This window comes from Cyrtonyx montezumae, unplaced genomic scaffold (assembly GCF_038088225.1).
Source record: "Cyrtonyx montezumae isolate F1298 unplaced genomic scaffold, pur_monq_1.0 scaffold_7, whole genome shotgun sequence".
NCBI lineage: Eukaryota > Metazoa > Chordata > Aves > Galliformes > Odontophoridae > Cyrtonyx > Cyrtonyx montezumae.
The window spans coordinates 25,159,082-25,176,472 of record NW_027072078.1 but is presented as its reverse complement, the minus strand read 5'-3'; the positions used below and the strand labels follow the sequence as shown (position 1 = coordinate 25,176,472).

The following is a 17,391-nucleotide window of genomic DNA, read 5'->3' as shown; positions in this document are numbered from 1 at the left end:
AGGCTTCAGGAGATGCAGTCCCACCACTCTCTGCTCTGTTTGGAGGTTTATCCCTGCACCTGCCCCACCTGCAGCATGAAGGATATCACCAGTCACTCAAATCCAGGGGGCTGTCTTAAATACTCTTTGATGAAGCACGTGGGAACTTAGAAATGCTGAATTTTGAGAAATGCAAGGCTTCCTTCCAAATTCTGGCTGAATGCAGCCCTCACACCAACCACAGGGAGAACTCAGGTGCAGTAGTTCAGGTACCACTGTCCTGGCTCTGCACAGATAGGGCTCCTCTAACTAGGTTCTCCCATTCCTCATCGTCGAGGACCCCAGGACACAGGGACACGATGATCCCATACAGCTCCACTGTGCTGGGAGAGACACTGGATTACTCAGGAATCCAAGTCAGCCACATGGGGATGGTGGAAACAAGGGCTCAGCCATTTTCTGATATGTGTATCTCTTCAAGAAACATACTTCAAGGGACAATTTTTATTGTAGGTATGTTTGGGGGGGATGAATCTGGTTCCCCTTCTTCAGCCAACCTTCCTCAGCCCATTAGACCACGGAACATGCCGCAACTGTGAAGTAGCACAGTATTTCCTTTCCTTTTCTTGGCACAGACAGACAGATCTTTACAACTGGAGTCACTTATGGTTATTGAAAAACATCATTCAACTCACTGAAAAACAAAGGGAACTCAGCATGAGTTCAACTCAAGTGTCCGTTCTGGTTTTGCTGGATACTGATACAAAAAAGCCATTAAAGAAGAAAAATTCTGACGTCCCATTTTCAAATGAGATCTTCTCAGCAAAGCATCCTGTGCTTGTTCAAAGAGGTTGTTCCCACTCTTAGGTGTGGATTTGATTACGTCGGTGGGAGTTCTGGCTGTCATCTGTTGAAACAATTCTTCACTGGATCCCAAGCTGCAATGGGGTTCATCTGTAGCTTTATGTACACCACAAACTTCTTGTCTGAAATGAATGGCACTTGGAAAAATCACTGCCAGACTCAGACAAGGAATGCTCTGCCAAAGAAGGGCACCATCTGCAGAGCTTCCATTATCCCAGGCAATTAGAAATGGTCAGTACTCCACTTCAGAGAGAGCTGCTACGACACATCACACACAGAAAGACCACAGTTCTCCTGCAGGCAGAGGATGGCTCCAGACTGCAAACTCCCACGGCTTTGTCACTGCTCCAGTGAGAGAAAACGAAGACTGGAGAGAGGCAGGATAGGGCAGCAGTGGATTTTCCTGCTCTGTTTCAGAACTGAGGAAGCCCCTGCTACTTTTCCCCTTCTCAGTCCCTCTACCTGCAAGGGCAGGGGTAGTCTTCCATTGCTGCTCACTTTGCAGCACACCACTGATCAATACACTTTGATGCTTTCAAATGGAAGGATGGTAAAAAACTAGAATTGAGCAAGGTGCTTTAGAAGATTAAAACAAAAGACATGGCCCCATGCCCTGGGGAGCTCATGCTCCAAATTAAATGAACACAGAGTTGGAAGATTGGTAAAAGTGTCACGTGGCAAGCAAACAATAAACATCCTGATATTTGTAAGCAGGAGCTAGGACAGAGTTGGGGGGGAGCAGGGCTGGAAGTGACTAATGCGGTAGAAGAGGAGGAAGATAGTGGAGGAGGGCTCAGACATCTGCCAAACAGAAAGAGAGGTTCATCCTGGAGACCCCAGGGAGAGGAATAGCGTAATACTGGCAGTGGAGGAGGTATTGGCAAGAGGAAAAGAGTGGGAGCAGAGGATAGCAAAAGATATGGCTGGGCCCTGGGGCTGAAGTGTACGTGGGAAAAGATGATGAGCAGCTCTCCTCTCTACCAGCCAACTGCAGCCACTGAACTCCACGGCTCACTTCTCTCCGAAGTCCTCTCTCAAGTGTTCTCAGCTGCCCCACATCAGCCAGTGGCATGATGGGAGACTCCACGAGGGATGGGACACATGGGCTTCAATCCCTCCAGGCTGAGGAAGAAGTGAGCCCCTCCCCACAGGACTGTGATACAAAACAGCACCCTACACTCTTCCTCAGCCAGTGATTAATCCTAGGTGCCACACTGTGTGCATGCAGAAGTTTGGGAACAGAGGTTCTTCTGAGGTTTAAGCACCCTGGAGTCACTTCTGGATTAAGAGAGTGGAGGCAGGAGGTGCTGGGCCAGATCCTCAAACTGGAACGTGGTTTGTGTGCATGCTTGGGTAGGTGGGCACAGGAAACTTGCAGCCCCCAGCAGCAGTGCTGGGCGATGCTGAATGTGATGCTGAATTACACACAACCAAAGCTGGCTGCTTCCCTGTAAAGCGGTGTTCCTGAGTTTCCTCACTGGACACAAGCACTGATTTACCTGTTTTGCACATAAAGTGAATTGTCCTGTCACTCTGTATCTCTGTGGCAGAGCTAAAGCCAGTTTCCCCAGGAAATACATTTTTGCCCACCAGCCTCTCAACTGCCCTCCTCCCAATGTACCTGCACTGTCCCCAGGGTGCAACCTGCAAGCACCAATGACCTTGTATGCACAGACATTTGTGTGATCCAAAACCCAGTGTCTTGCTTGCCAAGCTGATAAATTCTGCACATCCCTGCCAGCTCACCGTGCACTTGTGGGGCTTCTCTCCAGTGTGCCTTCGCATGTGCACCACCAGCATGTACTGAGCTTTGAAGGGCTTCTGCTCCCGTGTGCAGTCCTGCCAACGACAGACAAACTCCTTCTTCTCCCCGTGGATATGATCATTGTTGATGTGCTGGTGTGAAAGAAGGGAGAAACGGGTCACTTCTGGAAGAGCTGATGCCAGCAAAGCACAGATGGTGTTCCCAAAACCAGCCGTGCCCTCCCCAGTGCTTGTCATTGGGCACTGCACCTGGGTGCCAGGTGTGCAGATAACCCCAGTAACCCCTCTGTCCACAGGGACACAGGGACCAGTGCTGTGGTCTGGCACATCCAGCTGGGTGCTGGGTCCAAAGCAGCTATAAATCAGGTTTGCCATAAATGCTGCAAAAGCAATGGGGACATGCAGTGCCAGGGAGCATGGAGTCCTCTCAGTGCCTCCTGGGGGTGCCCAGTGCCAGTGCTGATGGGTGAAGGGATGATGATGCTAGTGGACCATAGCTGAAAGGAGTTGTATTCAGTGATCCTTATGGGTCCTCTCCAACAAAGGGTATTCTTTCTATATTTCAATCTGCTGAAACCTACCACACCACACCACGCAGTCAGGACTCCCTTGTGGAGAGATGCCAAAAGATGGGGTAAAGGAGACGAGCCAGCACAGTGCTGGCCCTCAAACCTCCACCTGCCTCAGAGTGGGGATGGCAGGAAATGACAGCAGCTTAGACCTATGTGCTAGGGAGAGCTTGGTGGCCCCAATGACTGCTAATCTCTTGGGTCCCTAAAATCCTAATTCTGTGTGCTGAAAAGTCAGCCCCAGAATAATGCCTTCATCTTCCCTGAGAGGAAGATGAGAGTTGCTTTTCATCATCCAGAGCCAGAGGAAGCCCTGATGAAAATAAACAGTCAGAGACCGGCCCATCAGCAGTGCGGCTCCAGTGACAGCCTTCTCTCTCTGAATGGAGTCTTGCTGCCAAAAATAATGCCTGTCCTTGCTCCTGTGTTTTCAGCAGACATTCACTGACAGGAAATCCTAAAATAAACTACTTTGGGTTTGGGTTTTGTTTCTTGTGCTGAGATTTTTTTTCCAGTCCCCGTCTCCACCCCCTGGCCTAAGCCAGGCACACATGTTGTGGCGTGGGATGAGATTTGTTGGGGTGACGGGGCAGCGTGAGGACACAGCAACTCAGGAAAACAGAGCAGTGTGCCTTCATGGCCCCAGCTGACTCAAGCCTGGCATTCCATATGCCATGACCCAAGCCTGGGGACAAAGACCTGCCACATGCCCAGATGATGGAGGGAGGCTGCGGTATGCAGGTTTGGGTTAGATTTTGGGTGGGATTGAAGAACATCTGCCTATTATTCTGATTTTATAGCACATCCCTGTTGTGAGATTTTGGCAGAGAGCTGGTTAGCCCCTGGGAGACCTATGGACACATTAAACCACATCCAGACCGGACTGCAAAGATGTCTTCTGGCTCTGTTTGCATGGGAATCTGACTTGCAACCAAGACTACGCAAGGCAGTGCTAGCAGGAAGCGTGTGGGCTCTCCTTTTGGGTTCCCCTTGGGCCAGAGGAAGACACTTATTGGTGGGGAACTGCAGCCTCCTTAAGGCTTATGAACTCACTGTCTGGGCAACATCTGCTTCCCATCACGCTGTGCAGGAACAGTCACACAACTCACCAAGCTTAACTATGCTGCTCTGCAGCCCCCATTAAACCCCTACTACGCCCATGGCTTTCCTTTGGCTTTTCTCAGATGTGTGCAGCCTTCCAAGCTGAGAGCAGTAGAGGAGCTTGAAAAAATGCACTCTCATTCCCACTGCTCCTCCTTGATATGCACTGCTCCCATGAGCACATTGCCCACTGCACGTGCAGAACAGGCCCTGCACGCCCAGGTACTTTGCTCTGCACACAAACAGGAATTTTTTCATGCATGGTGGGATGCCACACCTCCTCAGAAGCTGGCCCATGACATCTGTATTTCATTTACACGTATATTCTGGGCATCCTAAATCCACAACCCCACGTTGTTAGTAATCATAGCACAGAAGCATCCGTTTTTATAACCATCCAAATTTAGGAAAATCTTGGACATTCTGTCAAATACTTTTCTTTGGCTTTTCTCTGGAAATAAATTGTGCTGAGCTGCCCTGCACTGGCCAGAGTTGAAGGTTTTTTCTTACATTTGAGGGGGAAGAGCACAAATACTGCTGGACAAAAATGAGATCAGCCCATCCAACATGACCGTTGTGGTTTAACTACAGTAAAGCACCACCCTGAGACATACAATGTGCAACCCCTTAAATAGAAAACCCACATTGCTCATTTGGACCTTGCAAACAATTTCCAGATCTGTCTGTCCTCAAGGACTTGTTGTTCTGGATGGGTGATGTCTGGCAGGGGTGGGCAGGTGTTTAGCCTTAGGCTGAAGAAGAGTAAATGCCCCAAATGTCAGTTGGAGTACAGCCTCTCTGGACTAAGGCTGCATCTGTATGCAGAGCCTGAGGATGGAGACTAATGGCTACTTGGTGGCATCTAAACACTACTACATTAAAATGAAGACCTATAACAAAGGATTGCAGCACTGTTGCTGAGGTCGATGAATTCCCAGCAGGCCTTGGCTGGCTTCCAGCAAGCAGGGCTCACACCACAGGCCCAAATGAGGACTGGGAGGTCGCTGGGCTGAGGGCAGGATGGGGCTCAGACACAGATTTCTCAGGACTTGCTTGGAGTTTGAGGGATTTGTCAGCCCCAGAAGTCGAAGGAAAACCAAACAGTGGATTCCCACACGAAGCAAAGCACACAGAAGGTTCTTGGAATTAATTAACTGAAAGTTTGGTTTGAATGACTTGGTTTGGAGATCCTTCAGAGAGCAGCTTTGACACTGGTCTGGGGACATAACTATTGAAGCCTTATTTCTCAATTAAAAAAAAATCCGCTCACTTCCTTTATTTTAGACCCTGAGGGAGACACTGTAGCATGTCTCCACACTCTGGAAGTGCTCTATTTTTGCTTACGGGCAGGGAGGTGGGAGGGATGAGCTGGGCATGTCAACAGACCCTAAGTGACACGGCCCCACAGCTTATGCCACCGGCCGAGGTCTCAGGATGGTATAGACCATCCTGGCCCACATGTAACTAATGTAGGTGTGTGAGAAGGCTCAGTGAATACAGCCTGAGAGAAGGACTCAGCCCTTCTCCTCATTTTCTGATCAGGTCCTCTGCATGGATCTTCTTTTACTAGACTGTGCATGAGGGAGACCAAAACTGCAGCCTCAGCAGCTGGGGAGAGAGCAACATCAAATAATCTACGAGACACTTCTTGCAGCTAAACTCCTCAGGGAGCAGGAACCTGCTTTGGCAGTGTTTACACATCGTATCTCTGATTTGCACCTTTAGTAGCTCCCAGAGTGGGCTCTGGCTGTACAGCAGCTAGTGATAAAAAATGAGGACAAGTGCACAGAAACCTAAATTTATCGCTGGAGTTTCCTCCCAGCCATTACTCACATGGACGAGCTGCTCTTGAGTGTCATATTCCTTTGTGCACCCTTCCCAGTGACAGTTCGTCTCATAAATAACCTCAGGCTCCTGTTTACATTCATCCTTATCTAGATCTTCTTTCAGGTCTGTCAGATGCTCCTGCAAGACACAACAGTGCATTGTATAAGGTGAACTCCTTTCATCTGAATTCCTCTGTCACTCATAGATTACAGGGCAGGTACCAACTGATCACTAAGGTGAGCTCATTGTAGCAACACAGCATCCTTGATTACAGAGAAATAATGAGTTACAGAGTTTTGGCAGAAATGGATCAGAGTTAACGACAATACATGAAACACCCCAAAGCCATGGTTGCAGTGGTGCTGGCTCCAGTCAGGTCAGGAGCAGCTGCAGAAAAGGCTGGAGAAAGGAAAAAGCTTTTGATGCTTGTTTCTGTCCTTTGCTGGAGCAACACTTCTGATCTGTGGAGGTGAGGGAAATATGAGCATGAAGAAAGCAGCCAAAGTTTATAGTTACCAGTCTCACCTGACACGGGCTGGAGAGAGGCATATATCTTATCTTTTAGTGGAACAGAAAATGATGCTTAACCATTACCCAAAGATTCATGCCAGCAGGGCACTCCACAGGGAAAAAATGTTGAGCCCTCAGAGCTGAGGGACTGGCAAATTTAAGAATCTTGAGCAAGACCCTGTGATGAGTGGATTGCAGAGCAGAGATCCAGGAGCTATGGCTCCAGTATGGGGTCTTCACAGATGAGTTAATTTAATACTAGGCACACTGTGAGTTCTCTCCTGAACTTCTCTGTCTAATGAACTCCTCACAGCTAAATGAATCTCAAAGGATATTTTATATGGCTGCTGCAAGGATTGAAGTATTGACACCTACACAACAGTGTAAAATAGAACATGAATGCAAATTACTACAAGTCAGAGGGACAACAGTCACTCAGCACGAGTCACAGCTACTTGCAACCAGCAGCCAGTGCTGACTCTGGAATTTAGCAATGTGAAACAAACCTGCTGGTTTTGAACCCCTTCATTCCCTTTCCTCCCAGTTATTATCACTGACCAGCACAGATCATCCCACCTCTGGGGCACAGGAGCACGAGGGGTAACTGACTCCATGAGATACTGTTCTTGTGATATGAAACTATGGTTGGCCCCATAAGTACTTAGCCACAGCTAGACCCATCTCAAACTGTCCGTGACCAGCCCAGATGGACCTGTTTGGCTGCCATCTCCCTCCCCATCAACACCTTCACAATGCCCACTGAGAGGCTGCAATGATTAATGACTTAACGGCATTCTATGGCTTGGAAAATGAGATCTGCTGTATGAGAGTTCAACAGTTTTCATTAACTAGCTCATGACATACATGCCAGCTGCAACTTTTCAGTTCAACAGTTTAGATATAGGAGAGGAAGAAATTTGTTTTAATTAGCTCTTCATCTAAAAGAAAAAAAATATATATTTATTGCAAGGTGGCTCCTGGGAAAGGAAACTGTAGAAATTCACAGAAAAAAATTCTGGAGATCCAAAGCATATCTGAGCAATAGCCTGAGGAAGTTAAAACGACAGTTTCTTTTTCTGGCAGCTCTATTTGGTTAAGCTGTGAACAATATCTTTGTTGAAATCTTTCTTTCCACAAAAAGTCTGAAAAAGTGTAATTTTCTACTAAAAATATTATTTTGCCAAAATGTTTCTACCTCCTGCTGGAAAACCAGAACAGAAACCTTTTGAATTTGTTGAAGAGGATTGACACATTTCATTTCTGGCTAGTTCACCATGATTCTGAGCCTGCATTGGAACTACTGTGGTATCCTAAGAGCACAGTAACTCAGGTCTGTCTTGCCTGGTGCTCCACTGTATTCCAAAGATCTTGCCTGGATTACATTTTTAATAGCACACACCATCATGGGAGATCCTGTCTGAACAAGGATTTTAGACACACAAATCACAACTCACATGAGGTTTTTTCTAATGCAGCACTTCCAAAATAAAACACACATACAGATGCTTTTTTTTCTTTTGGGATGGCTGTGTCTCAGTGACTAGGTTTTCAGCAGAGTCTCCTGCAGAATGGGAATCCCCAGATTTCAAGTGTCTGTTTCTTGACCAGCTTAAAAGGAGACACCCGCAACATTAGGTCTTTTAACTTGTTCTCCCTGCTAGGAATGGACTGTCTCTCACAAGGCACTTTCCAATAATCTCCCAGACAATAATGAAATGCTGCCAAGATGTGAAACCTACATTTCCCTTGGGGTATTACTCCACACATTTTCTCATTAGGAACCATTAGATAACCAGAACATATTTTCTTTCTCTTAATTTCACCTTGTTCTTCTGATCAAGCCTCCATGCATCACTTTAAACAATTCCCTCCCTTCTTGCAGTGCTTATTTCACATTGGACTCAGTGGAAGAAGCACTGAGGCAGAGCTGCAGGGAGAGCAGGCCGGTGCTTTATGGGAACTCCTTGCTGATAACAACAGCCATCATACAGATGCTTTAGAAAGCTGGTGATGGCTTTCAAATCTTTTTTTCACTTGCTGCAGGAAAGAAACGTGTTGCCCATTAGCCTGTGTGTTGGCCAGATTGTTTTTTGGGGGCATGTGCTTTTCCAGCAGTGTGTGGATGTGCTCCTAAACTCAAAGCTCCAGAGAGATGCCTCTTTGCCCTAATCGTGCTGACTACAGCATGTTTATCTTTCCCTGATATGCTATCTTCATCAATTTTACCAGCCCCCTGATGACTGCACACATTGCTGTCCCCATGCATCATGCTGAGACCTGCTCCTGAACCAGGGCAGAAGGAGAAATTTGTCATCAACTCTTCCATTCGCTTGACAATAACATGGCCTAATATTTCATGAAAATGAAGTGCCCAGAGCACTCCTGATAGTTTACAGTTGTGATAAAGGATGGTCAGATGGATACTGTCAGCCATTAAACAGTTTGCAATCACAGAGATCTGGAACGAAAGCAAAGGGCTTTGGACCCTTCCTGATGTCAAATGTGTCACTGGTGTAAAGGATGTTGCTAGGAGCAATTCCTTGTTGAATCAAGGAGTCCTTTTTTTCTGCAAGCCTTCTACGTACATGGAAGAATTCCCTCTAACCTCTGTTTGCTCTGAAACACCAATACCGCTTGCTTTGCAGCACAAAAAACTCCAAGGCCATTTTTTAAAGTTATCATGCTTCAAATATTCCCTCCCTCCTCTCTCTGTATCCAACCTCAGCAGCAGCACACTGAGTCCTAAGCACCCACTGAATGCTTCACTCAGTCACTGCATCAAAACATGCCAACAGCATTGTTCTCAGAGGCAAGAAGACCCAGCAGCTTTGTTGCCTTGGGCCCGCAACACGTCTCACACCAAGGAGGTTACCTGCGTGGTTGGGGATACTGGGGGCAGGCCCTCGACTTCGGTCTTGACTTTGGTGCGCTTGTTAATTACGGGATTGACGGTGCTGCTCACGGCTGACTCGCTGCTCTGCTTGCTCTAGGAAGGAAAACCAGGCAAGATGTGGTACAGGGTTTGGGATGAGAGGCTCGATCCAGCCCACAGCGTTGTTCAAAGTTAACTAAAAAGTCAGTCAAGGTTGAACTACAAGAGTTGATGGGGACAGTGGTGTGCTGGCCTGCTGCCGTGGGCTTTGTGTGAAAACTAGCCTGTGTGGGTTTGTGTGAGGCAGAGAGAGGGGAAAATAAAGGGCACAATCAGCTTCTGCAAGCTCATCAGCAAAGCCTCGCTCTTTCAGAACGCTCCAGTCCCTGTCAGATCCATGAAAATGTTATGCAAACCCCACCCAAGCCATGATTTTATTTCTCAATGACTTGATGAAATGACTTGTTGAGAGAATGAATTCCCGAGGAGAGTGGGGGGCTCTGGTTACATGTGAGGGCTCCTTCATGCTGAGTGCATGAAAGGCAGTGTGTATATTTTGCTAAGCTCTTAAAAAACGAAAACAACTTCAAGAAAAAAAATCCCATTGTATGTGCATAAAATTGGAACATTAACATTTTAAATACACTCTTGCTAATTGCTCAAGATTGGTCATGCAAGTTATTAAACAGAGGCATAACTCCTACCAGCCACAGTATTTTGGTAGTCAGTTTGTAAGAAGAAAACAAAACCAATCAATCAAATAACCTTCAATAACAAACAGAGTATGCAGTGCAGCAGCCATGAGAAATCCTAAAACAATAAACCAGTCTTAAAAGTTCAGTACAGTGCAACTAAAACAACAATTTGAAATGGGTGTGAAATGAGGTAAAGTAAGTCTCTGGGGAGAAAAGCAATTGCAGTTTAAAGTTCAAAGGGATGAAAAGAAGAAGGAAAAATTAAAAATGTGCTGGCATATTCACTACATATGTGTGTAGGAAGGGTACGTGCACACACAGAGGTGGGTGTGTGAGTGCACAGGTATCAGTATGTACCAGGTGAGGTGTATGATTTCATATGCATTGCAGTATTCTTAATATGGCCTTTGATTCTGCAAAACTTAAAATCGACAGCAGAGTCACGAGAGAGAATGCCACCTGAGGAACTCACAACAGAAAAAAGGGAACAGTATGTAAAATGGCGAGAGGTCCTATGCAGGACACACTTACCTGCTAGTCTGCACGATCCAGATCAGTAGGAAAAAGGAAGGAGGGAAGGATGAAAGACTGACAAAACTTGATTCACAGCATTCATGTGCTTATCTGGCAAAACACTTTAGAGTGTGCCAAATCCCACTGATTTCAGCAGCATGTGACACGTGCTCAAGGAGATTTGCTGCCTGAGATGTCCCTGTGTATCACGTTCAGTGCTTTGCTGGATCAAGGCCATTGGCTCCTGCACAGGTATGAGCGCGTGTGGGTGTCCAAGGAGGGAGGTGGGTGCAGAATTTGACTGTGACACGTCCAGAAATGCTTAGTCAGGAGGAATAAAGAGTGCTGTAAGGTGAGAGCCACCCCTACCTGACTGGAGTCGGAGATGCAGTTGCTGTTGCTGCTGATCTGTGCCGGAGGCGGGTTGACAGAGATGACGGCCATGTGCTGCCGAGGGGGAAAGGTGGGAGACGGCTGGATGAGGGGAGGAGTGTGCCCGAAAGCCGAGCTCAGACCTCGCTGCTGGGTCAGGATCTGCTGGTATGTCACGGGGTTGATGGGGTGGGGGAAGCTGAACGCAGGGCTGCAGCGGTGGGAGGAGGAGAAATGATGAGGGATTATTTTAAACTGTGTTTAGCACTTTGTCTCACGACTGACTGAGTTTGTCCAGGATTTCTCAGAGGCTGCAGTGTCACAGCTAGGTGCTGCAATGCAACAATAAGCCTGCTATTGTGCTTTACTGCAAAGATGAGCTCTGTCTCATGTGAACCTCAGCAAACTTTTCGACCCATGCATCAGACTGACCGTAATTTCTTTGCTTCTTATGTTTGAAAACAGCCAAAGCCCTTGGCAGAGAGCTCAGAACACATCTGGCTTCACAGCCTCACATCCCCCAGCTTTTCCCAGCCCTATTCTGCAGGCTTGCAAGCTTGAGGTTAAGCTGCCTGCGCTGTGAAAACCCCAGCATCACCTGGCTCACCTGCCAGAGATCATAGCCAGGGTGAATCACAAGTCATTTAGCATAGTCCAAAACATGTAGTTTACTCTGCATTCAGGTGAGGGACATGCTGGCTCAGGGGACTGCTAAAGTATGTCACCCTTCTTATGTAGGTCACTGGTTCAGCTCCAATCTAGGTCAGCAGTGACCAGAAACCCCACCAGCTCTGTGGGGCTAGCAGGAGGCAACAGGTTGGAGCCGAGGTGCAGCAGGCAGCGGCATTAAAAATGAAGCTCTGCTTCGGGGAACAAGGGTTTCACACCCCAGGTATGAACAATCCATCTGTTTCACAATCCATCTGTTGTGGATGCCCTGTCCTTGGAGACATTCAAGGTCAGGTTGAACCAGGCTCTGAGCACCCTCATCAAGCTGTAGGTGTTCCTGTTCAATGCAGGAAGTTGGACCAGATGGCCCTTAAAGGTCCCTCTAACCCAAACGATTCTATGATCCCACTGTCAAAGACGGAGGAACACAGGAGACACAGTGAGTATCCTCTGCTCCCTTTACTCCAGGTGAGGGATGCACAAACTATAGACTCTCAGCCCCAAACTGATTATTTGGCATGTTTAAAACATAGCTGCCCAGGGTCCCTACCCTCACGGTACTTTTTCTCACATCACTAAAACTGCCCGTGGTGTTATTGCTGAGGAAACAGGGTTATAATTAGCAACAGACTTCATTTCAAGTTTTGTTTTTAGAGAAAACACTCATTGCTGGTGACCATACAATTAGTATTTCTCTTCCAAACCAGTTAATGACAACTTGACCAGAAGAATAATGGGCAAAAATCACTGCAGCAGTAAAGAGCTCTAGGAGTTAAATGTGTGCTGCAGTAAATGAGGTGTGATGGCAGGCTGCTGCACAGCACTGTTGTGTTAAAACAAAGTCCAAAAATGACTATCACTGTTTTCTTTTTTAAGTTAGCAGTATGTTACATCCTACAACTTCTAAATGACACTGTCAGATAAAGTAACTGATAAAATTAATGTAATGGTTACTAATGGCAATGTTCCCCTACAAGTTTAAAAGCACAGGATCTTTATAAACTCTTGCTTTGCAACAACAATGTTAATTAGAACTAACATATTTAACAGTTAAGTAATAAAAAGAATAACAACATTGTGAAACTTGGGTTAAGCAATCACGGCAGGAATTGACAACAGTAAGCTGCCTAGTGTAAGTGCTTTTTAATTAAGATTTGAGCAAAACTTTACTCAAGGGCTTAGATTTTTTTTTAGACGTGTTTTTAGAATCAGGCTCTTAAATCTACCCAGGAAATCTTTTTTTAAGAATGTGGGCAAATAATTTTGAGGATACTTTGGGGGCAATTTCTTAAAACAGAGGGTTTTGCAGAATCATAGAATGGCTTGGGATGGAAGGGACCTTAACAACTGCCCAATGCCAACTCCTCTGCCATGGGCTGGCTGCCCCACACCAGCTCAGGCTGCTCAGGGCCCCATCCCATCTGACCTTGGGCAATCCCAGATACAGGGCACACACAATTTCTACGGGCAGACTTCTCCAGCGCCTCACTGTCCTCAGGGTAAAGAATTTCTTCCTGATGTCTAACCTAAATCTCCCCTCTAGTTTAAAGCCATTCCTCCCACTCTGTCACTATAACACTGGGGAAAAAAAGTCAGTCCCCCTCTTGCTTATAAGGTCTCTTCAAGTACTGGAAGGCCACAAATGATTCTCCCTTGTTGGAGGAAACTACTCCTCCATTCGAGGGATGGTTATAGAGTTAGATAGGTCTGCCCCCAAAGTGTTACCTTATTGTCCCAGCAGATAAATGGCCGTAGGAGCCACTCGCCGCTGAGCTGCTCCTAGAGTTGTTAATATACGCCACAAGGGAATTCGGGGAGGTCCTGATCATCGTCTGCAAATCAATGCTGGCATCAGACAGTGGGGAGATTGACAGGGCTCGTTTTCGGCTTAATCTTGGAGTCACCCTCGGGCTTGAAAACCGGGACACTGTAGGAAAGAGAGAGAAGGGGCGAGTGAAGCACAGACTTTGTCAGCCAAAACCAACAGGCTGCTCCTTCCTGAGGTCAGGTGAGGGGATGGAGAGGCCTGGTAGCTGAGGATGGGATTCAGCAGGCGTGGGGGACATCCCAGCACACTCCCACCATCACTTGGAGATGCCAATGGCCAGCTCAGCCCACTGCTGGCATGGTCATCACCATGCTGGGGGCGGATGGGGGCTCAGGAAGATCAATGAGCAGAAACTGAGACCTGCTGTCTCGGGACTGCTGTAGGATGTATAAGAAACAGAGCCGGAGCAGGCAGCAGCTGAGGCTTCCCCTCTGCTCAGTGCTGAGTGACCCAGAGCAGGCAGCACGGCAGGCTGCGTCCCCCTCAGAGGGTAAACAGAAGCCTGTCAGTCATTATTTTTCATTGGCACTAAATTAACTTGAAATTAAAAGGGAAAAAGTCCCAAAGGATTTCTGTGAGCACAGCCATCCCATTGACTCAGAGAAGAGTAGAGGCCAGTGGAACCACGTCAGAGACCAGGCAGCCCTCAGACACGGTGCGAGCAACGGTGCGCAGAGGGAGCAGGAATGAAAGCAAGCACAATGCTGACCACCCAATTAACGCAGGGTGAGAGACTCTGGGAGCCTCGAAAGTAAATTAGGAGTTTTAAGAAAACCAATTTGGCAGCTCAGGCGCAAAGTTCAAGCTCTCCTCCTCCAAGGGGATCTGCCAGGGCCTGGACCCTATTAGCAATTGTCAATCATTCAGGCATGAAGTCATTTCCAACCCTGCCAGTCCTGTTTGTGGATCTGCAACACACAGTGAGTTACTACTGCACTAATTTGGCCTCCCCCAATGTTTCGGCATTGCTAACTGGAACAACTGACTTCATCCTGAGGAAGCTCTGCCCAAGACTAAACCACCTGCAAGTCATGGGGTGGCTGACATCACAGCAGCTCCCCATAACTAGATATCAGCTCCAACACCTGGCCAAGCCCCAGCCCTGCCTGGATGGTCTTGGCCCTCCAAAGCAAGGACAGCAGCTTCCAATAGCTGCCTATTATTAAAAAAAAAAAAAAAAAAAGATTTCTAAGGGTGAAATATGCTTCAGTGTCCAGTGGTAATCCCCACCATCCACCCAAGAGAGCACAGTGCTGCATTACTACCTGCTTTTTCCTGCAGCAGTCTCCTGGGAAGCTGCCCTGCAGGCTTGCTGTGGCTATATCCTATTAACGGCTGTGAAGGAAGCAGGAACTTGCCTAGACAGGCAATGCAAGCTATTCTCCTTTAGACAGTTGGAGGTACAGACCTCAGCTGCATCTCACCAAATACAAGGTTGGCACTTTGCAGGAGCACAGATTTTCTTCCCTGCAGACATGTGCTGATACGAGAGGGGTGGATGGGACACACAAGGTGGTAAAATGCACTCTGGCAGCAGGAATAAAGTGCTCCTTGATTTGTACGGGCTCGCAAAAGTTTGTAATCTGTAACATTACCTCCTGACTGTCAAGGCTGTCCCATGATCTGGTGGGACCAGACTCAAACTTTCTGAATGCTTGCAGCCAGCCCTGCCCAGCCCCATTCTGCCACAGTGAGTGGTGCTTCCCTCAGGAGCTGGAAAAGCAGACACCACTGTGCCAAGGTGCTATGGAAGCAAAACCAAAGTGAGTAAATGAAGCTCCTTTGTAAAGGCTGGGATTGGAAAATATCCAAATTTCACACTTTGTCCATGAATTGCGGGCTCTGACAGGGCCCCAAAACAAGTAACACAAGGGTTGCTTGGGTCCAGTTTGTAAAGGTGAAAATGGTATTCTGTCCACAACATAATAATGCATTCCTATCATTGATGAGAACTCATTAATTTATTTTCCTGGCAATAAGGCATGCTCATTCATTACATGGTCCATGACCCTGGACAACCTGGGTGCTGTTCCCAGCCCTCCCTGGCTACATATCCTCGAGCAAGTTGCTTCTTCTTTCTGCATCCCTATTTCCCAGTGCCATATATTCAGATAAACTCCTTTAGATAGGGTTTGTGTTTTATTTCCTGTGTTGCATCTACAAAGTGCAATGGGGCTCCATCTCAGCTGAGCTGTCAATGTTTCTGTCCTACAAATAATATGCATCTTTCCAGATATAGTTATTGCTTCCTGCATTTGCATTCCCACAGTCTTCTCCTTCTCTAACAGAAGGAAGCAGGCCAGATTTGACAGTCATATTTATCTCTGTTACTCCCACACCTCAAGGGAGATCTGTTTATTAATGTGCCACTTCCCTTGATAAATTACTAAATAGAAAGAAAAGCCTTGTACTCATTTCTCGCTGCTCCTTCCTGATGATTTATGTCCACAGTGCTGGTTCAGCCATTGGTCACCGTTAATTTGCAGAGAGAAGTAGTCCTGACGTCCAACAGAAGCCTTGGTTTCACTGGTGCAACCACCGTGGGCACCCTCCAGGCTGCACACAGGTATGTCATTTTTTCCCAGTATAAAACTCTGCTGAAAGCTGTCAGATTGGCAAGCTGGCCTGGGACTTGTCCTGCACCAAACCAGTAATATCCATCGTGTTAGTGTCTGCTCTCATTTAGCTCCTGCATGTACCGCTGGGCGGTATGTTTGATAGCAGATCCAGTACGTTGGGTTTGTGCTTTACACAAAAGCCTCTGAGATCCTGCAGGTTTTCAGAGAAAGCTGTGACCTAAAATCATGCTATGGACGAATAATTCGTCTCCACTCAATAGCAGCACCCAGGAAGGGAAGCATCTGGGAAATGTTAAAGGAACTGAACCACAAAAGGAACCACTCGTGACTGCATTAAGATGGGGGAATCTTTTCACAATTATTACTCAAAAGCAGATTAACAGCACTAGGATCATTCTTAATAAAACTAGCCTGCCCTAATCAACTGATCCAAGGACACGGAACACAAACATTAAGTGATAACAGGCAGCAGCAAAGACAAATGTTAGAGGAGGTGCACACACACAGATAAGGTGTTCAGTGCGAGCTGACAGTCATCTGAATACGTAAGCCAAATCCTGTATTGCATGAGATCCAGTGATGTTTCAAAGGAAAAACTGCACACAACTTTTCCAGCAGTGAATGCCCAGAGAAGGAAATGAAGGACAGATCCATTTTTCAGACACAGAGATGGAGACAGAGTGCCTTGGAGGGTTTAGCAGAGGTGCTTGGAGGGTTTCAGGGTGGTCAGAGCACCCCCTTACCACTCTTGAAACAAACAAAAATATGAATTTGGCTGCTGTTGTTCTGAAAGAAGTTTTGTTCAAAAGACTGAAGTCATCACAGAAATTGAAACAAAAATAAGGAATGATTTAAAAGTTCATTAATCTGCCTGAATTTCCACTTTCAAAACAAACTCCACTGTGCCTCTCTATCTCAGAGACCTTGTTACATTCAGTTGCTTTCCCTTGAATACCAGTCTTCCTCAGACAGGATGAGAAAGGAGTGATGGGTCAGAGCCCATGCCTAGTACTGGGTCTATGAATTATCACATCCACAAATTACTCAGAAACTGATTTTCTTCCCAAATCTTGATTTACCCACAGGGGCCAGTGACAAGCTATAGGGCACGTCTCTCATTTTCACAAGAGGGGCAGCTTGTGATGGGAGCACTCACCATGGCCATAGGCCATCTGAAGGACACTACAGCAGCATGCGATCTTGATCAGAGAAGGACAACGGTGGCTGAGCCCACAGAACACGTGGTCTG

At 46.9% G+C, this 17,391-nt stretch overlaps 1 protein-coding gene across 2 annotated transcripts in view; it reads right to left on the bottom strand.

Annotated features, from left to right (window-relative positions):
* GLI2 (GLI family zinc finger 2) overlaps positions 1-17,391 on the bottom strand; it is a 175,420-nt gene that overhangs the window by 14,167 nt on the left and 143,862 nt on the right. For both annotated transcript variants that reach the window (XM_065751149.1, XM_065751151.1), the window contains exons 6-10: positions 13,461-13,662; positions 11,064-11,277; positions 9,487-9,600; positions 6,111-6,242; positions 2,590-2,739 (exon numbers count right to left, since the gene is read on the bottom strand). In XM_065751149.1, the coding sequence (XP_065607221.1) occupies positions 2,590-2,739; positions 6,111-6,242; positions 9,487-9,600; positions 11,064-11,277; positions 13,461-13,662 (812 nt within the window). The remainder of the gene's footprint in view (positions 1-2,589; positions 2,740-6,110; positions 6,243-9,486; positions 9,601-11,063; positions 11,278-13,460; positions 13,663-17,391) is intronic.